The sequence below is a fragment of the Apiospora phragmitis genome, assembly GCF_038363925.1.
Source record: "Apiospora phragmitis strain CBS 135458 chromosome Unknown utg000002l:1.0-5516284.0:1.0-5523493.0, whole genome shotgun sequence".
In the NCBI taxonomy this organism is placed as follows: Eukaryota; Fungi; Ascomycota; class Sordariomycetes; order Amphisphaeriales; family Apiosporaceae; genus Apiospora; species Apiospora phragmitis.
The window spans coordinates 3,997,986-4,013,906 of NW_027117400.1; the positions used below are offsets into that span (position 1 = coordinate 3,997,986).

Sequence of the window (15,921 nt, forward strand, 5' to 3'; positions counted from 1 at the left end):
CTGATATCAAGCTCTTATCCACTCAATCACCTAGCTCCAAACCAACAAGTAAGTGTATACAACTTATTGAGAGTGAATAGTGACTAGTAGTAGAGTCAGTTACGCGCAGTATTAAGATTGGTTCAAAGTCGGCGCAGCATATTGCTCCAATTTCATGAGTCCAATTAAGCTTAGCATCGACACTCATCCCAAACTCATCCGTTTCGAAGCCGGATGGCCTTACTAACTTCTAAAAACGATTGGAGAAACATTGAAACATTCCAGGGTGGGTTCGGGAAATGTTTGGACCTCCCGCGTCATAAGGTGATGGGCATCTGGGCGGATTGGCAGTCGGGTGAGGCCTCTATTTTTCTTGCACAGCCTCAATCGCTCACCAATCTCTTGGCGCGATTGCCAGGGAACAGTCGGATCTCCACCAACCCTCTCAGCACCACCAGCAGCGCGCGGGAGAGGAGGGGGGAAAAAACGTGGTGTGTCTCGGAGACACCTGGCGTCTGTCTGCTTGCGCAATCTCAATCTAGAACGACAACTGTACCTGATATCTCATCAAAGCTAGCCAACAAGGCAGTGTCCGTTAGCCAGTTACATAGCTGTGAACAACTTTCAAATACGATTAGAATTGGCCTCCTTCCTTCACACAGCCCTCAACAACAAAAACAACAAAAACAACAAAACAGACGGGCTCCAGTTGTGCTACGCTTGGCTTACAACATACCGTCTCCTTCTCCTCCTCCTCCAGCCTCCAGCTCCAGCTCCAGCCTCCAGCTGCCCAGACATGGAATTCCACTCGGAAACGGGATAGGCATGGGGTCGTTCACCGCAAAGCCGCAAACACGCGTAAAGCCATTATTCCAACTATTGCTTGGCCTCCGCAGTATTGCCTCTTCCCTCTCTGACAGTGTAAGGCACCCCCATCTTACGAGTAATGCATTGCACCGTCCGACTTCATCGTCTCTCGGTTATCATGTCATCCTCGTTTCGCTCATGTCTTCCCCTCTTGGCATCAGGCGCTCCATGAATCGACACATCAATATGTTCTGCTCGGCAAGAGGCCACGGCCTGCCTTGGTGGTTTGGTCGACGCCGGGTCGGAATGGGTCCTCCCCTTCCGGACCCTAGTCGTCGTAGATGATAGGCCCCCGGTCCCTAATAGCCTTTTTCGCCTTCCTATTCCGGTAATCTATAGGCTCCCTCTGTCCCTCTCTCCTCCTCAACGTGTGAGTGAGGTTGCATCTTTCCCCCAATAGCCCTGTTTAGTCTCTTTGGTCGGCTGCAAGGTTATTTGTTTGGCACGATAGGCGGAGACCCTCACTGCGGCAGGATCGAACCGACTGAAACCCCATCTAACCATTGAGGCATTTCGTGTCGAGGGCTTGGCTTAGTTGAAGTTGATGAGCCACCTTTTCCAAGACTCACTCAAACACAACACACATCGTGACCTCTCCGCATAATAGCTTCACTACTTCGGAAAAAGTTAAGATTGCATGGCTAGTGTTGATGCTGTAAGCAAGTCCAGATGACCAAGCCATCTTTCAACTGATCACGTTCATCCTCACTTTGTTTCTTACATCGCCATCGGAAGTCGCACGGCAAAGGATGCAAAGAATACTTGGCGCCGTATGTATCGCCGGAGGCCATGCCCAACGCCCTCCGCCTCTGGGCTAACTTTGGTTCCCGCGCACCCGGCAAATAGTTGAACATGTCATTTAAGATTGATCTGATGTGGACTGAGCTCTTTTCTGGATGAACAGCCACTGGAGAAAACGGAGAAGACACCATCATGATCATCATCTGCTGTCATGATAGCGAAGGATTATCTGTGACGATCGAGTCAACGTAATCAATCTACACGCTGCGCCATGATAACACGTTGTCGCATCCTAACACTGTCAGAATTACAACCCAAAAAGGGGGCGTCCCTGCAAGCTACTCGCAATTGTCTGCCGGCTAGGGGACTTTCCATAAGCCGCTCGGCGGGATGCCGGAACGAGAACACCTTTCGGGCGGAGCAGATGGCCTAACACACTCAGAGGAAGCCCGGATGACTATCGGGATTCAGACACAATCACCTTTTCACTGCCTAGTTGTATAAGGGAATGGCCATGTAAACTAACATTGTAAGTCGAGTCCGATGATAGTAGGTGCGCCGCCAGCCCTTTGGACCAATACTTCGCATCCCATTACACGTCAACCCTAGCAGGCGCTGCAGCAGATGACCACCTAATTGTGTACGAGGCAAATACCAGCGTCCTGATGATGTGATTGTGAGGCTAACTCGAACTCCCACGAGCGAGCAATGACGGCTGAGTCCCTCACAAGATAGATGTCTGCTGTGGTTCTGCCTGAAGCATCTACAGTCGTGGCTTACCTTTCTACCTATAATCGCGACGATAGCATCTAGGTTATTAGTGTACAATAGATATCATTTTCTCGCATTGCGATATTCTCCTTTTCAGATCTAGTATTTGAGTAATATTATCCGGTGGGATGAGAATTAGCAGAGCCAATTGTTTGTGGACATATTTCCCGTTTACCGGGAATATACCGTATTCCGATCATGTACAAATCCAAGGACATAACCACATGAGATTCAATGTACACTTTTGAACTACAGGTAGCCTCTTTCGGGAGCATCCAAACCAACGTAACTGGCTAAGGGCTATGTTTATCGTTTCCCACCTCTATAGCCGCCCACCGTGGTTGGGCTTGATTTAGCAAATATTACACACCACCTATTTCTTACCGAATCTCAACGCCAAGCTCCTTCACCAAAGCCTTGGTAACTCGGTCGTGCATTTCGTTCGCCTCAGGATTCGTGAGTGTGCGTTCCAGGCTGCGGTAGTTGATGCGGTAACACATGCTCTTACGTCCGCTCTTGGGATGGATAAACTGGTCCACAAGCTTCACGTCTTCGACATCATCGCCCGCAATACCGCGAACAATCTCCATGACGTCGTTTTCGTGGAAGTCGTGCTTATTCGCTTGCTTGTCGTTGCCGCCGGCGGCAGACGACGTAGCCTTGAGCCAGAATGACACGTCCTTGGGGCACCCAGGGTACTTGGAAAACGGGACGAAGCGCTTGAGCAAGTCCAGGTTGTCCGAGACCCCGGCAAACTGGTCCAGGAAACGCTTGTCCCGCGACCAGAACAGTCGGATATCGGGTATGTTGAAGAGCAACATGGCAATGCGCTCCAAACCGATCCCAAAGGCCCAGCCCAGTTGATTGGGCACGCCCGCATTGATATATAGGCTCTGCTGCACAACACCACAGCCCAGAACCTCGAGCCAGTCTCCGGCGTAGTAGACCTCGAGCTCCCACGAGGGGCTCGTGAAAGGAAAGTAGGCCTCGACCCAGCGCACCTTCAGCGGCTCATCCACGAAGTTCGGATCGGCCTTCTTAGCGGCGACCTTGGCGCGCGTGAAGATCTCGACGACCATGAGCTCCAAGCTGCACTTCAGATGGGCACCAATCGCCTCGGCCTCGGCCGCCGAGTGGTGATCTGACTGAAGCGGGTTGCGCTCCGCGTGGAAAGGAGGATTGGGGTCCTCGACCTGGGTGTCGTGGGTCGGTAGTTTTTCTACATCCGACCAGACGGCGGCCGCGACGTCTCCATTGGGAACACAGGTCCGGTCCCAGCTGTGGGCGCCTTCCATCTGATGGAATACGGGGTAGTGGCTCCTGTCGACCTCATCGCGGCGGTAGACGTCGGCACTGATCAGATAGCCCGGCGAGAGGTTCGCACGAAACGTATCAGCCTGGTGGGCGGACGTGTGGGTACGCAGCAGGGTCGACTCGTTGATGTAGTAGGTGTCTGTCTTTGCTCGACCTGGGTGGCCCTGAGGGAAACCTAACGAGTCAAAGTTCTGGTGTGTTGAGACGACGGGATCGAAGGTGTTATGGTATTTGTACGTGGGACCCGGGAAGACGGATTCGATGATTTGGCGGGTTATGTACACAGGGTGGTCCTTTTGGAGATGGAGCCGCCGAGGAATATTTGCTATTATGTTGGGCGTTGTGTTAAACCAAGAGTCCGTCTGGTACTTGTTGCCATTGATCTCGACCTCCGCTTCTGCCGTCGACGGTTGAGGAGTTGCTGGACTCGGGGCTTGTGTCTGCCTGTCAGAGCTAGAGAACTATCGGTGGTTTTGATTTCGAGGAAGCAGCAATTGAGCCCAACGCACCAGAAGAATACCAACACCGTTGGCCTATTCGCAGAGCTACAGGCGACCTCAGACCGCATACGCTCCTAAAAGCCCTCCTCCCAATGCAGGTATGGACTGCGGTGAACCTGGTTGTCCACATGTTGGGCTGGGCTGGCGTTGGAGTTTACCACACCCGACGTTGTCGCAAAGATTGACACGACCCCGGAGCTTTGAAGCTCAAAACCTTCCAAGCTTTTGGGTGGATCGTTCGATTAAACGGCAAGTGAATTGAGCCCTGGAGTGCATATGCCAGCTACTTCTGTCAGGTACATACGGAGTACACCATTGGTGCATGTAACGATCCCGCACCTGTCGGTGTTATCGACCATAGCCTACATGAAACCCAGGAACCAATGAAGACAATTTTGTTGATTCGGGTTTTGATATCAGCCGCAGCGTTCCAAAGCTAGTACGAGTCACACCAGATGTTCTGCATGATGAGGTCAGCGGCATTGGAGGCAGGTTGCTTCATGTTGCCTGTGCTTGAACTTCCAGGCTCTCCCGCCTGTACAAGAGGTACCTTGGTGGATCAAACTTTGATCGCCTCCCCCTGTCAATTGGCGTCCCGCCTTACCGCACCCTAGGGCGGCCGCTCAAAAAATTACGCCCGGTCTATCGGAATCATTCATCATCGTGGGTCTACTTACTTACTTCCTCATGCGCCTTGTTGTGATTTGTTTCCTTCGTATCCAGCATTCGCGGCAGCTCCTCCTTCTCTGCAACTTCCAGGCTGTTCTCTTTCTCAGAGACCTGTGAAATCTGTCTCTAAGAACGGAGTACGAATACTATAACTCAACTGAGAGACATGTGCCAATCGAGCTACCGGTAGCACCAACGACCGACCGAGCGGTAACCGATCACATCCAAGACCGTCTCCCATCAGGATTTTGCGTTTAAAAAAGGAGTGAATGCAACCCAGCGTTTGCACAACACAGAAAATGGTCTCACACGATGCTGTGGCCGTCCCCGAGGCCTCAGCACGGGCATTGTCCGTAGACAAGCCCAAGAGGCAGAAGAAGCCCTTGCCCCCGCCCGTGTACTACCCCTTCTGGTTCGGCGGCAGTGCCAGCGCCATGGCGGCCTGCGTCACACATCCCCTCGATCTCGGTGAGTTCTCTTCTTGCCACCCCAAGCCAAAGCACTCCGGGGGGCGTAGTTGCGATAGGCCAAGGACGCAGCGCCTGGGCTAACCCCCCAAACAGTCAAGGTACGCTTACAACTGCGCTCCGGCGATGCGCCCAAGAACATGACCGGCACCATTGGCTATATAATACGTAATGAGAGCGTGCTCGGGCTCTACAGCGGCCTCTCCGCCTCGCTCCTGCGCCAGATCACCTACTCGACGGTGCGCTTCGGCGTGTACGAGGAGCTGAAGCAGCGCTACGCGCCCAAGGACGGGAAGCCGTCGCTGCCGCTGCTCATCGGCCTCTCGACCTTCTCGGGCTTCCTGGGCGGCATCTCGGGCAACGCCGCCGACGTGACCAACGTGCGCATGCAGCAGGACCGGGCCCTGGCCCCGGAGCAGCGCCGCCACTACCGGCACGGCCTCGACGGCATGTTCCGCATGCTGCGCGACGAGGGGCCCAGGTCCTGGTTCCGCGGCGTCTGGCCCAACAGCGTGCGCGCCGCCCTCATGAACGCGAGCCAGCTCGCCAGCTACGACACCTTCAAGGGCCTGCTCATCCAGAACACCCCCATGGGCGACACCACGACGACCCACTTCGCCTCGAGCCTGCTGGCCGGCTTCGTCGCCACCACCGTCTGTTCCCCCGTCGACGTCGTCAAGAGCCGGGTCATGAGCGCCACGGGCAAGCAGGGCCTGGTCAGCCTGCTGTCCGAGATCTACGCCAAGGAGGGCGTGACCTGGATGTTCAAGGGCTGGGTCCCGAGTTTCCTGCGGTTGGGACCGTAAGTTATTGGCTCTTTCTCTATTTCGCTCCACCCCTACACTTTTTACTTCATGTCGCTAATTCGGTTTACAGGCAAACTATCTGTACATTCCTGTTTCTAGAAGCCCACCGCAAAGCCTACAGGCGGCTTATGGGGATCCCAGACCCTGCGTAGTTGTGCATCCTGTTTTTCTGCATGCATTGTAGACTAAAGTAACTTCGGTTAGACGGTGTTTATAGACGAGCGGAGGATATACCTGGAGGCTGCTTGCCCGTTGATTTACTCCTATCCGCACGGGACGATGGCGTTGGTTGGCAGGTCGTTAGTCATTTTGCATCATAGGCGTCAAGTTTCGGAAACTACAATGAGCCGGTTCATAACGCGATATTTATTTTATTACATCCCGCTTGCTGCTCTAGACCAAGTTTATTCTCGGGATCGATCGCCTACCGTTCGCTCCACAACGCCATGTGTAGGATGTCGCTTAAGCAAGTAATCCAAAGCATGTTCGCATGCAGCAGGTAGATTAGGCTTCAGCTTGACAGCTATGTCTGTTGGGTTTGTTGCATGCGCCCCGCTCCAGATCTAAGAAGAGGCTTTTTTTGTCTTACCTCCCGGGACTTGTGTGCCCCTTTTCATGTTCTACACAGCAGCGGATCCAGTTGGACTGGTTAGACCCTTCGGCTGCTAAGTTGGCTTACTCCTGTCCAATCTTACTCCTGTCCAATGCATATCGTGCTTTCCTCTGCCAACAGACCTTGATCACCAACCGTTCTGATCGGCACCGTATGAAGTCTGACCACCATACGTAGTACCTCCACCCCAACCTTGATCGGGTGCGTTGCCGTACGACGTTTGCCATCCTGCTCCCCCGTCCATGTCGGCATCAGGACTCCGAGGACCATCGTAAATGTCGTTCATGCCGTCATTGCCTGTCAAGCCGTGGATCAGGGACGCGAGTTTTGTCTGGATCTCTTTGATACCCGATTGCACGATGGCGTCAGGATCGATACTGCCCACGCCCTCGACCTCGTAGTAGAATCTTCCCGGCACAGCATCGTAGTCAAACGGCTCGCCCTCTTGTGCCGGCTCCTCCTCGTCGGCATACTTGCTCTTGGGCCTTTGTGGTTGTCAGCTGAGTCTGGCTGGAGCATTTAGAGATCATGGAAAGAGAAATAGACGTACCATTCCTTCGCGACATCTTTCTCGTACCAAAGATCCAAGTGATGTAACTTGTTGTGCGGGTCATACTCGAAGCCCACTGCAGAACAAGGCGACCATTTTGCGTGCTCCTTGGCGATTCCCTTCTTTGCTACGCACTGGATATTCAACTCTTGTCCTTTGCGCAGTTTGCAAATCAAAGGGCCCAGGCCATCTGGGTCGGTAATCACGGGGTTGCCAACGTGAACGTTCGGTCGGTCTGCGCCTACCAGCAGGTCGCGCGCGTAAACTTTCATAACTTCGTCGGACGTGCAGCTTGCATGGAGCGTCAAGGTTATGCTGCATTTGCCGCAGGACTGGTCGCAGTCGCAGTCACGAGAATACAGCATCTGATCAGCGCCGCGTGAGTCGAGGGGAATAAGACCGAGACGGTGCGCGATGAACTCGTCAGCGAGCACCGAGGAGTTGGCAGCAAAGTTGACTAGATCGATAGCGACGGTGGCGACCTCGGCTTGAATAATGCGTCGTAGCGAGTTTGCGAAGGAGAGGTCGACGTTGTTCAGCTCGAAGTTCACATGGATAGCGTCGGCCTAAAGACAAGAGAGGTGCTGGTAAGCTTCACTGCAAGTGTTTGAAGCGCGATGCCTCTGCCACGCAATAACATACTTCTGAGATCTTGACGGATGGGCCCGAGGACTCATTGTCCATCATCATCGTGTCGTACTCCATGGTGGCGGTCGGGTTGCGCGACGCGCGTGACGGTCGGGTTTGGCAGTAGGAGGCGCAAACGAGGAATGGACGAAATGATTTTCTTCGGGTGCTGGTCTATGTTGATAACTGCAGGTTGGTTGCTCGGGTGTAAATAACCTTGGTATCAGAAGATGTCGAGGTCGAAGGCGACAGTAAAGGCAGGAATATGAATGGAATGCAGCGAAACCAAAATCACCAAGGCTGAACGACCAGAAAGTCTGAATGCACTTGTACGGTCGGTCTACCAGCACTGGCAGTGGATCCGCTAGCAGTTAGCGTCCACCGCTGCAAGCCTGTCAGAAAGGTGTGGCTTGTTCTCTCCAACTATCAGAGGGGTGAGGGTTCTCGGAGAATGTACGTACATACTATGGTCCGCGACCCTATGATTACCAAATAGTCTGGGGACCGTGCACCAAGAAGTCACTTTTCACACCCTTTGTACCTACTAGATTAAAGTAATACCTTTGGTCAGTAATACCATTAGTTAGTCTCTCTTTTATGGCTAAAAGTGGCTGAGTAACTGGTGGCGTACTTACAGTATAAATCCATTTTTGACGCCAGTTCGAAATCGGAAGCGAATAGCACTCTGATCTATGTAAGTATAAGAGAAGTGGCTTGGGCGGAAGCTGCGGCTGCTTGTGGTCTGCGGCTATTACCTAGTCCAAGCCGAGGGGGGGTCACCGTTCCTCAATCCGAAATCGGAATCCTGGCCTCCCAGGCTCAGCTAGGGTGTCATGGAATGGACGTGGAAGAATGACATCGGTAACTCCGCGAAGCCTACTGTGGTTCGACGGCCGACTTCTCGAGAAGTCAGTCGCAAGTTGTCCTGTGGAGCGGAGATGTTTTGACAAGATGATGTGGCTTGAGGTTGGCAGTACCTAATAAATTGTGGATTGTCGCCCTACGACTGCAAGCCCGAGCACATGCAGGCCCTTTGGTGAGGTACCTGGATACCTCCAATGACACAAGCTCTAACCCACCTAATGGTCCGTCCCGACTGCCGCCGATCCAGCAGTGTTGCCCAAAAATTTCAGAAGTTGGATTTCGTAGCTCATCAAGCTTGCAGTAACACCAACCTATCCACTACCAACAGCAGGCCGGCCTCAATTCTCACCCCCACGACAACGTCGTTTCGAGCCTCATCGTCATTTCAAGACTCGAAAAGCCTGCCTCCGCACCACAGCAACAACCATGTTCAAGCAAGCAATTTCTACATCCACGAGAGCTCTGCGCTCCAGCTCGAGAATCTCCGCGCAAACACCTGTATTCAGATCCCAGTTCGCCCCGGCGCCGTTAAGGGCCGCTACTCTGGCGCCGAGGTCAAGATGGTATAGCGACCAAGCAGAGTCCGCCACAAAAAAGGAGGACGAGGCATCTCAGGCCTCCGAGGCCAAAGAAGCCGAAGCCCCACCAAGCGCCGAAGCCGAGCTCAAGAAGCAGTTAGAAGCTAAGAACAAGGAGGTTACCGAGTGGAAGGTAAGAGCGCCAGATTTCCTTCCGCAAAAGGCTGATCGACCAAAATGACTAACGTCGGTACTAGGACAAATGCCTGCGCTGTGTCGCCGACTTCCGCAATCTGCAGGATCGGACAACAAGGGACATGAAGTCCGCACGAGACTTCGCCATTCAAAAGTTCGCGAAAGACCTCGTCGACAGCGTGGACAACCTGGATCGCGCCCTGATCATGGGTGAGGAGAAGCTCAAGGCCTTGAAGGAGGGCGAGGCTGTGAACGAGGATCTCAAGAGCTTCTACGAGGGCGTCAAGATGACCGACGGCATCTTGATGTCGACCCTGACGAAGCATGGCCTGGAGCGGTTCGACCCCGAGGGCGACAAGTTCAACCCCAACGAGCACGAGGCGACCTTCATGACGCCCATGCCCGACAAGGAGGATAACACCGTCTTCCACGTGCAGCAGAAGGGCTTCAAGCTCAACGGCCGCGTGTTACGAGCTGCCAAGGTTGGCGTGGTCAAGAACCAGTAAAAGCAATATACGACGATAACGACGGATATCATCATCATGTGCGAATAGCTCTGTACTATTATACGAAGGCCTGTTTGGCGGTTGGCGTTGGGTCACGTCAGTGTGCAAAAAAATCTCCCTCTCATGACGGCCGGTGGCGAGGTGCCACCACTATTGCATTATTAGCTTGGAAATAAGCAAGCGACCCAGGTATAGAGTCTCACATACGGCTTATGTATATACACCACCAGGTCGTGGAACCCTTATGGAGACCACTCGACGATCAAATATAAGAACCTAATCTACCTCTATCTTTCGCCTACCTAATGTCTTAGTGGTAGGCTTTGGGCTTGAAGCCTTGCGGTGTTCGTTCTTTTTGGATTATGGTATCTGCATAAAACAGGATACTGTTTCCGAGGGCCATGAACAAATATTCTCGATATCTGACTTTGTTCGTATTAATCTCATTCATACCTGCCTTATCCATATCCATAAAATGCAACTGAAGCCCGTCTAGCCCTGACGACTTCTACTCCAACGTTGTCGTTGTCGTCTTCGTGTAAGCATGCCGAGGTCGTTTCTTTATATCTTGCAGTTTGTAGATTCCCAGAATCGTTTTGCAAGCACCGAGCCAGCCCAGCTCCTCTTGCTTCCACAAGCGCGGCCCCTGGCCATCACCACCACTCTGCTCCCCCGGCTGTCCAACCATAACCGGTTCTTCCGCCATATACGTGACGGGCTCGCTCATTGTAGTTGTTGGCGCCTCGGGGACGCCATAATCGATGGTGACCGTCTCACTATAAGGAACCGCCTGCTCCAGATCGGGGGTCGCCGCCCCTTGATGTAGCGGTTTCTTCTTCAACTTCTTGCCTAGTAGTCCGCCAGATGCCGCGGCCGCCGGAGACTCATAGGTGCTCTGCGCTTCTTCGATCCAGACCTCGACTCGACGGATGGAGTCGGCGTAGATGATGGCCAGCGTCAACAGGGTCAGAGGAACCGCCGTGGCCCAGAAGACGTAGAACCTGTCGCCGGTGGGGCCAAACGTGTCACCCATAGCGAGAATGCCCGATACGATGGTAATGGGCAGAAGGACACCTCCGAGGTATGTCACACGGTCCAGGCTCTGCTTGTTCTCTTCTGCTTCGGATCTCGAGGCCTCCCCCCTTTTGCTTGCTGCCACCCTCTCCTGCTGCGGGTTGTGGCATGCTTTGTGGTTGTACTGGGGCGGCGGCTGGCATCTGGATGACTGCCGCCGGGCTCAGCTGAGCAGCGAGCCGTACTTTGCGTTCCAGTCTTTCCAGAAGCTCTCGCCAGTCTGCTCCCGAGAAGTCCTCCCCCTTAAGGGTTATCTCTGCATCCATGTTTCGCTCTAGCGACCGCTGGAGTTGTTGGAGTAGGCTCATATAACTCTGCGCGTCGCCTTCCAGCGTCAAGGTGTCGAGGAAATCGGCCCAGCAAGCGTATACGCATTGTGCAAAACAAGTCTGCAGGTGGGAGTTATAGTCATCCAGTGCAATGTCGCTTTCTCTCAGGTATTCCCAAATCCTGTGTTCTAGGCTTGATTCTTCCTCGGAATGCGTAGCTGGGTCCAAATCCCAGCTGTGTCCAGTACTATCGTTGCAGGCGCATGGCTTCGTCACGAAGCCATCCTCCATAGCCTTCCCAAGGGCTGATGAATTTCGCCACAAGCAGCGGTCCAAGAACAGAACTATGGGGGTCAGTATGAGAAGACTTCCACATCACCTCGCCATGACACTTACCATGTGCTACCGCACGCCCTTCCGGGCTCACTCGTAGCGTAGCGCGACAAATCGCGACTTCCCTGCCGGATTCGGGAATCGAGTATCGCGGAGGATCATCCAATAAATCCAATGAGGGTGAACATTTTGACAGGGTCAGGTCATGTGATGGTTCCGAAGCACCATACACTTTATTCACTAGCTGTTCAGGATACTCGTAACAAAGGTATTGATTCCAGGTTTTCTTGAGATGTCGTGTTGGTCGCCTTTTAGCCATGGAGTCGACCGCGTTGGCTTCAAGCAATGAAGAACCTCTCAAAAACTCAACATAGTCGACGGGCAAGCCGTGAATAGCGATGATGTACTTGGTTATGCCACCGAATTGGCGAACAATAAGGGTTCTGTTGTGCAACTCCCTTCCCAGGTCCTTAGGCCCTCGCAGGATCTGGCGCGTGGGAGAGCCTCTTCCACCATCAAAGTCCATTAAATAGGCGCTGCAGCTCTCAATGCTGGCCCTTTCGCTCAGTGCGCTTCCAGACTCGCCGTGGCCTCCATCGCGGGTGTGGCCGAGGCCGGTGTCTACCTCGACAGCCTGTACCTGTACATCGGAGCTCTGGGAGCGAGAAGACGGTGCCGCCATTAGTCGTGATATCCTTCGGGGTCCGGTATGTATGTCTTTTCGGTATTCAACACTATGTTTGAGTGACACGTTCAGTTTGCAACAACTGGGAAATCCACGCTGTCACCTAATGCGTGTTTTTCCACGGTAGCAGTGGCTGGGTAACCTATGTCGTCTGAAATCTGTCTGGGCTGAGCAACCACCTCGAGTAAGTCAGAATTTTCCCACCGCCAGCAAGATCAGAGTTCAGCTGAACCGAAGCGACAGGCCAATACGTTTTGATCCGCCATATTCCAAGCGGCTGGGTGAGCGATCAACAATGATCTTCCGCTTCAGGGCTCTCAGCCGCCGTGAATGGGTAGTTTGATCACATAGCGCCATCTAGCGCGCGATGCTAATGCCCGTGAAATGACGATCGATCGTGGCCTTTAGGTGCTGCGGTTATCGAACCGATACGACCTGGAGGCTGTCCATTGAATCGTCTTACAAGGAATCGACTTACAAGTTACAATAGAGGTGTGCACGTGAAAATATGGATTGACACATCATGCACACCAGATTCTGCTGGGTTAGGTGACTTCATTTAGAATTTGGATCCCTAGTGTCCGTCCCCCGCCCCCTGCTCTTGAGCTAGCGCCCTGGATCGCTGGTGTCTAAATAGCATCAAGGCATGTCATGTCATATATCGACTTCTGCATTATTCACAGCCCTGACGGGTATGTCGTTAACGTTTGGCAGAGGTCGGATGTCTAAAGTACATGTTAATCCCATCAAATCACAACAACACAAAAGCAATTCGTTCCACACTTGACATTTTGACAGGTTACCCACTGTGGCGGCACAGTTAGGGGACAATATTTACTTGGCAGGATGGAATGGAACGAGGACTTTGCAAGGGGAAAGGGTGGGTTGCCGGATACCCGATCCATACCCAATCACCACCTCAGCCTTCGTGTGCGGTCCCTACCATCTAAGACCCACGATCGGACTGTAGGTGCCTGCAATAATCGGACGGCGGCGCTTCTCCGGCTGTCATGGAATCGCACTTCATTGTGTTCCGACCTCTGATGGACCGACTTACTACAGAGTGCAGCTTGGCCTTGGCCTTGGCTGACCTTGACTGGCCTTGGCCTTGGACATATGTCTTGAAGAAGAAACGAAGATACACCAGATGTCTGCTATCATGCTCTATACCAGGTAGGAGCTCCTCAATCAGACAGCTCGGGGGCAATGACCGCAAGGACCACAAGGACAAAGTTGCCGGGTAAACCCTACGCTGCAATGCTACGCAAACGTCTCCGGACCAGAAACGAGCACTCGCAAGGAGGGCATGAAGGATTGTATGCTTGTCCTGTGGGTTTTGCGGTGTCCTTTGTGAGAAAGGAGCGCGTACGTTGGTCAAGCTTGTTGTGATCTGTTTGTCATTCCGCCATGTTGTACTTGTGTAAGTATCAATGTGTGTCAACGCCGTTTGTTCCTTCCTTTCTGTTTGTTACTCGAAGTTTTTCTCGCTCAAATTTTCTCCCAAAAGTATGTGCAAGTACGCTGCTTAGTTTCATATGACGATTCTGCAGCGAGGCAGTTTTTAGTCGAACCACTTTCCTCGCACTCCCCATTGTGCACCAAGAGCGTATCCAGCCATGCTTCTTCGTCGCTCGGGTGGCCAGCTCCTGAAAAGTGTAATCGTTCTGGGCGTCGCCACCTTATTATATACGAGATCGTGCTGTATAGACGATCCAACCGAGTATCAATACCAACGACATTGGTATTCCCGTGGTCCAAGAATGGGCAATCTCGTCCGACAATGGAGGGGGAGGCGCAAGGTCCGAATGCATACTCCCCCCATCCGATCATGGACTTGATCAGAGAAGGCCACGAGAAGCTCGAGCGGCTCCATGCGGCACGTTCTAACACCATCGAAGAAGCTGCAGGTCGTTACAGGGAGCGCCGAGGCCGACACCCGCCTCCCGGATTCGAGGACTGGTTCAAGGCCGCGCAGAAGAGAAATGGTATTATCGTCGAGGACTTTTTCGACCGCATATATCATGACATCAACCCCTTCTGGGCTCTTGATCAACCGGAGCTCCGCCGCCGCGCCCACACGCAACCCGAGTTGATTCGCATCCGCAATGGCAAAGTCACCTTGGTCTCAGAAGACCCCGAACGAGGCAACCAATGGCTGCAGATTTGGGCTAAACTGGTGAAAGAGATAGGGCACCTACCAGACCTCGATATGGCCATCAACGTCATGGACGAAACCCGAGTGCTGGTGCCTTGGGAGAAGATCGACGGATATGTGGGAAGGGAGCGAAGGACGCGAGATATATTCCCTGCATCAGAAGCGGTTTCGAATTATACCCGATATGCTGAAGCTGACTCTCAACCAGAGCCATATGACCCTCACTGGATCGGCGGCGAAGCACACAAATACTGGGATCATGTACGCGTTACATGCCCGCCTGACAGTGAATCCCGCAATGTTTCGAGCCTGCCTTCATTCAACAGCCCAGTCAAGGAGATCTACCCTACAGGGCCTGTCGAGGCATATACCTATAAGGGTTTCGTTCGAAACTTCACGGCCTCCCAGGATGCATGCGTGCAGCCTCATCTCCGCGGCCTGCATGGAACCTTCGTCGAGAGTGTCAGTATGTCGACTACCCACGAGCTTCTACCAATTTCGGGGGTTCCAAGTTGCCACAGAACAATGAGATATTGATCCCGGGTGCCGTGTACCTAGCCAACGATGAACGTTACTCGGGCGGTAAGGGAATCGGTGGACTGTGGGAAGACAAGATGGAAGGGTTCATGTGGCGTGGCGTGGCCAGCGGTGGCCGCAACAAAGTCGACAACTGGTGGCACTTTCAACGCCACCGCTGGGTCCAGATGATGAACGGTACAACTTTGCAGAAAGTTATAGCCGCCGACGAAGCCGCGGCCCCCACGTTTACACTTCTCCCGCCCAGCGTGTACAACGTTAGCGCACGAAGAAATGGGTTTATGGGAAGCTGGCTAGCGATACATGCCGACGTCGGGGTCGTAGACCTCATGTGTTGTCCCGGAGAGACGGACAGCAAGAATAAGCGTGTGCACACCTGCAGCTACTCGAGCCCCTTCCTGGGCGTGGTCGAGGAGAAGTCGATGAAGGAGCAGTACGCCTACAAATACCTGCCCGACATCGACGGGAACTCGTTCAGCGGCCGCTGGCGCGGCTTTCTGCGGAGCACGAGCTGCCCCCTGAAGGCGACGGTCTACACCGAGTGGCACGACGACCGCCTGATCCCGTGGGTGCATTTCGTGCCCTTCGACAACACCTTCATTGATATCTACGCAATCATGGAGTTCTTCCTCGAGGGCCACGATGCCCAGGGCAAACGGATAGCGGAGGAGAGCAGCAGGTGGGCGAGCCAGGTCTTGCGCAGAGACGATATGCTCCTGTACGTGTGGCGGCTGCTTCTAGAGTACGCAAGAGTCGTCGATCCCCAGAGGGATAGGTTAGCATACGTCGGATATTTGGGTAAAGAAAAGACATAGTCGTAAAGATATGAAACTCCCAGCCACTTTTGAAAAGCTTTATGACATGCATTGCATCTACGTGTC

The 15,921-nt window shown here is 53.3% G+C and overlaps 6 protein-coding genes across 6 annotated transcripts; 3 read left to right on the forward strand and 3 right to left on the reverse strand.

Annotated features, from left to right (window-relative positions):
• Nucleotides 1–2,738: 2,738 nt before the first annotated feature.
• On the reverse strand, nt 2,739–4,240 carry PG994_002019 (phenylalanyl-tRNA synthetase; the record flags this gene model as incomplete). Its single annotated transcript, XM_066853428.1, has 2 exons — nt 2,739–4,116; nt 4,182–4,240. The coding sequence occupies 2 exons, from the start codon at nt 4,238–4,240 to the stop codon at nt 2,739–2,741; spliced, it is 1,437 nt and encodes a 478-aa protein (XP_066721569.1).
• A 900-nt stretch (nt 4,241–5,140) lies between these two features.
• Nucleotides 5,141–6,266, forward strand: PG994_002020 (uncharacterized protein; the record flags this gene model as incomplete). Its single annotated transcript, XM_066853429.1, has 3 exons — nt 5,141–5,309; nt 5,405–6,110; nt 6,185–6,266. The coding sequence occupies 3 exons, from the start codon at nt 5,141–5,143 to the stop codon at nt 6,264–6,266; spliced, it is 957 nt and encodes a 318-aa protein (XP_066721570.1).
• Nucleotides 6,267–6,854: 588 nt separating this feature from the next.
• On the reverse strand, nt 6,855–7,982 carry PG994_002021 (uncharacterized protein; the record flags this gene model as incomplete). The annotated part of the gene is made up of 3 exons (XM_066853430.1): nt 6,855–7,212; nt 7,278–7,843; nt 7,920–7,982. The coding sequence occupies 3 exons, from the start codon at nt 7,980–7,982 to the stop codon at nt 6,855–6,857; spliced, it is 987 nt and encodes a 328-aa protein (XP_066721571.1).
• A 1,212-nt stretch (nt 7,983–9,194) lies between these two features.
• PG994_002022 (uncharacterized protein) lies at nt 9,195–9,987 on the forward strand (the record flags this gene model as incomplete). Its single annotated transcript, XM_066853431.1, has 2 exons — nt 9,195–9,479; nt 9,544–9,987. 2 exons carry the CDS (start codon nt 9,195–9,197, stop codon nt 9,985–9,987), a joined length of 729 nt encoding a protein of 242 aa, XP_066721572.1.
• A 508-nt stretch (nt 9,988–10,495) lies between these two features.
• On the reverse strand, nt 10,496–12,345 carry PG994_002023 (uncharacterized protein; the record flags this gene model as incomplete). Its single annotated transcript, XM_066853432.1, has 3 exons — nt 10,496–11,185; nt 11,214–11,674; nt 11,727–12,345. The coding sequence occupies 3 exons, from the start codon at nt 12,343–12,345 to the stop codon at nt 10,496–10,498; spliced, it is 1,770 nt and encodes a 589-aa protein (XP_066721573.1).
• Nucleotides 12,346–14,128: 1,783 nt separating this feature from the next.
• On the forward strand, nt 14,129–15,855 carry PG994_002024 (glycosyl transferase family 90 domain-containing protein; the record flags this gene model as incomplete). Its single annotated transcript, XM_066853433.1, has 2 exons — nt 14,129–14,969; nt 15,062–15,855. 2 exons carry the CDS (start codon nt 14,129–14,131, stop codon nt 15,853–15,855), a joined length of 1,635 nt encoding a protein of 544 aa, XP_066721574.1.
• Nucleotides 15,856–15,921: the final 66 nt, after the last annotated feature.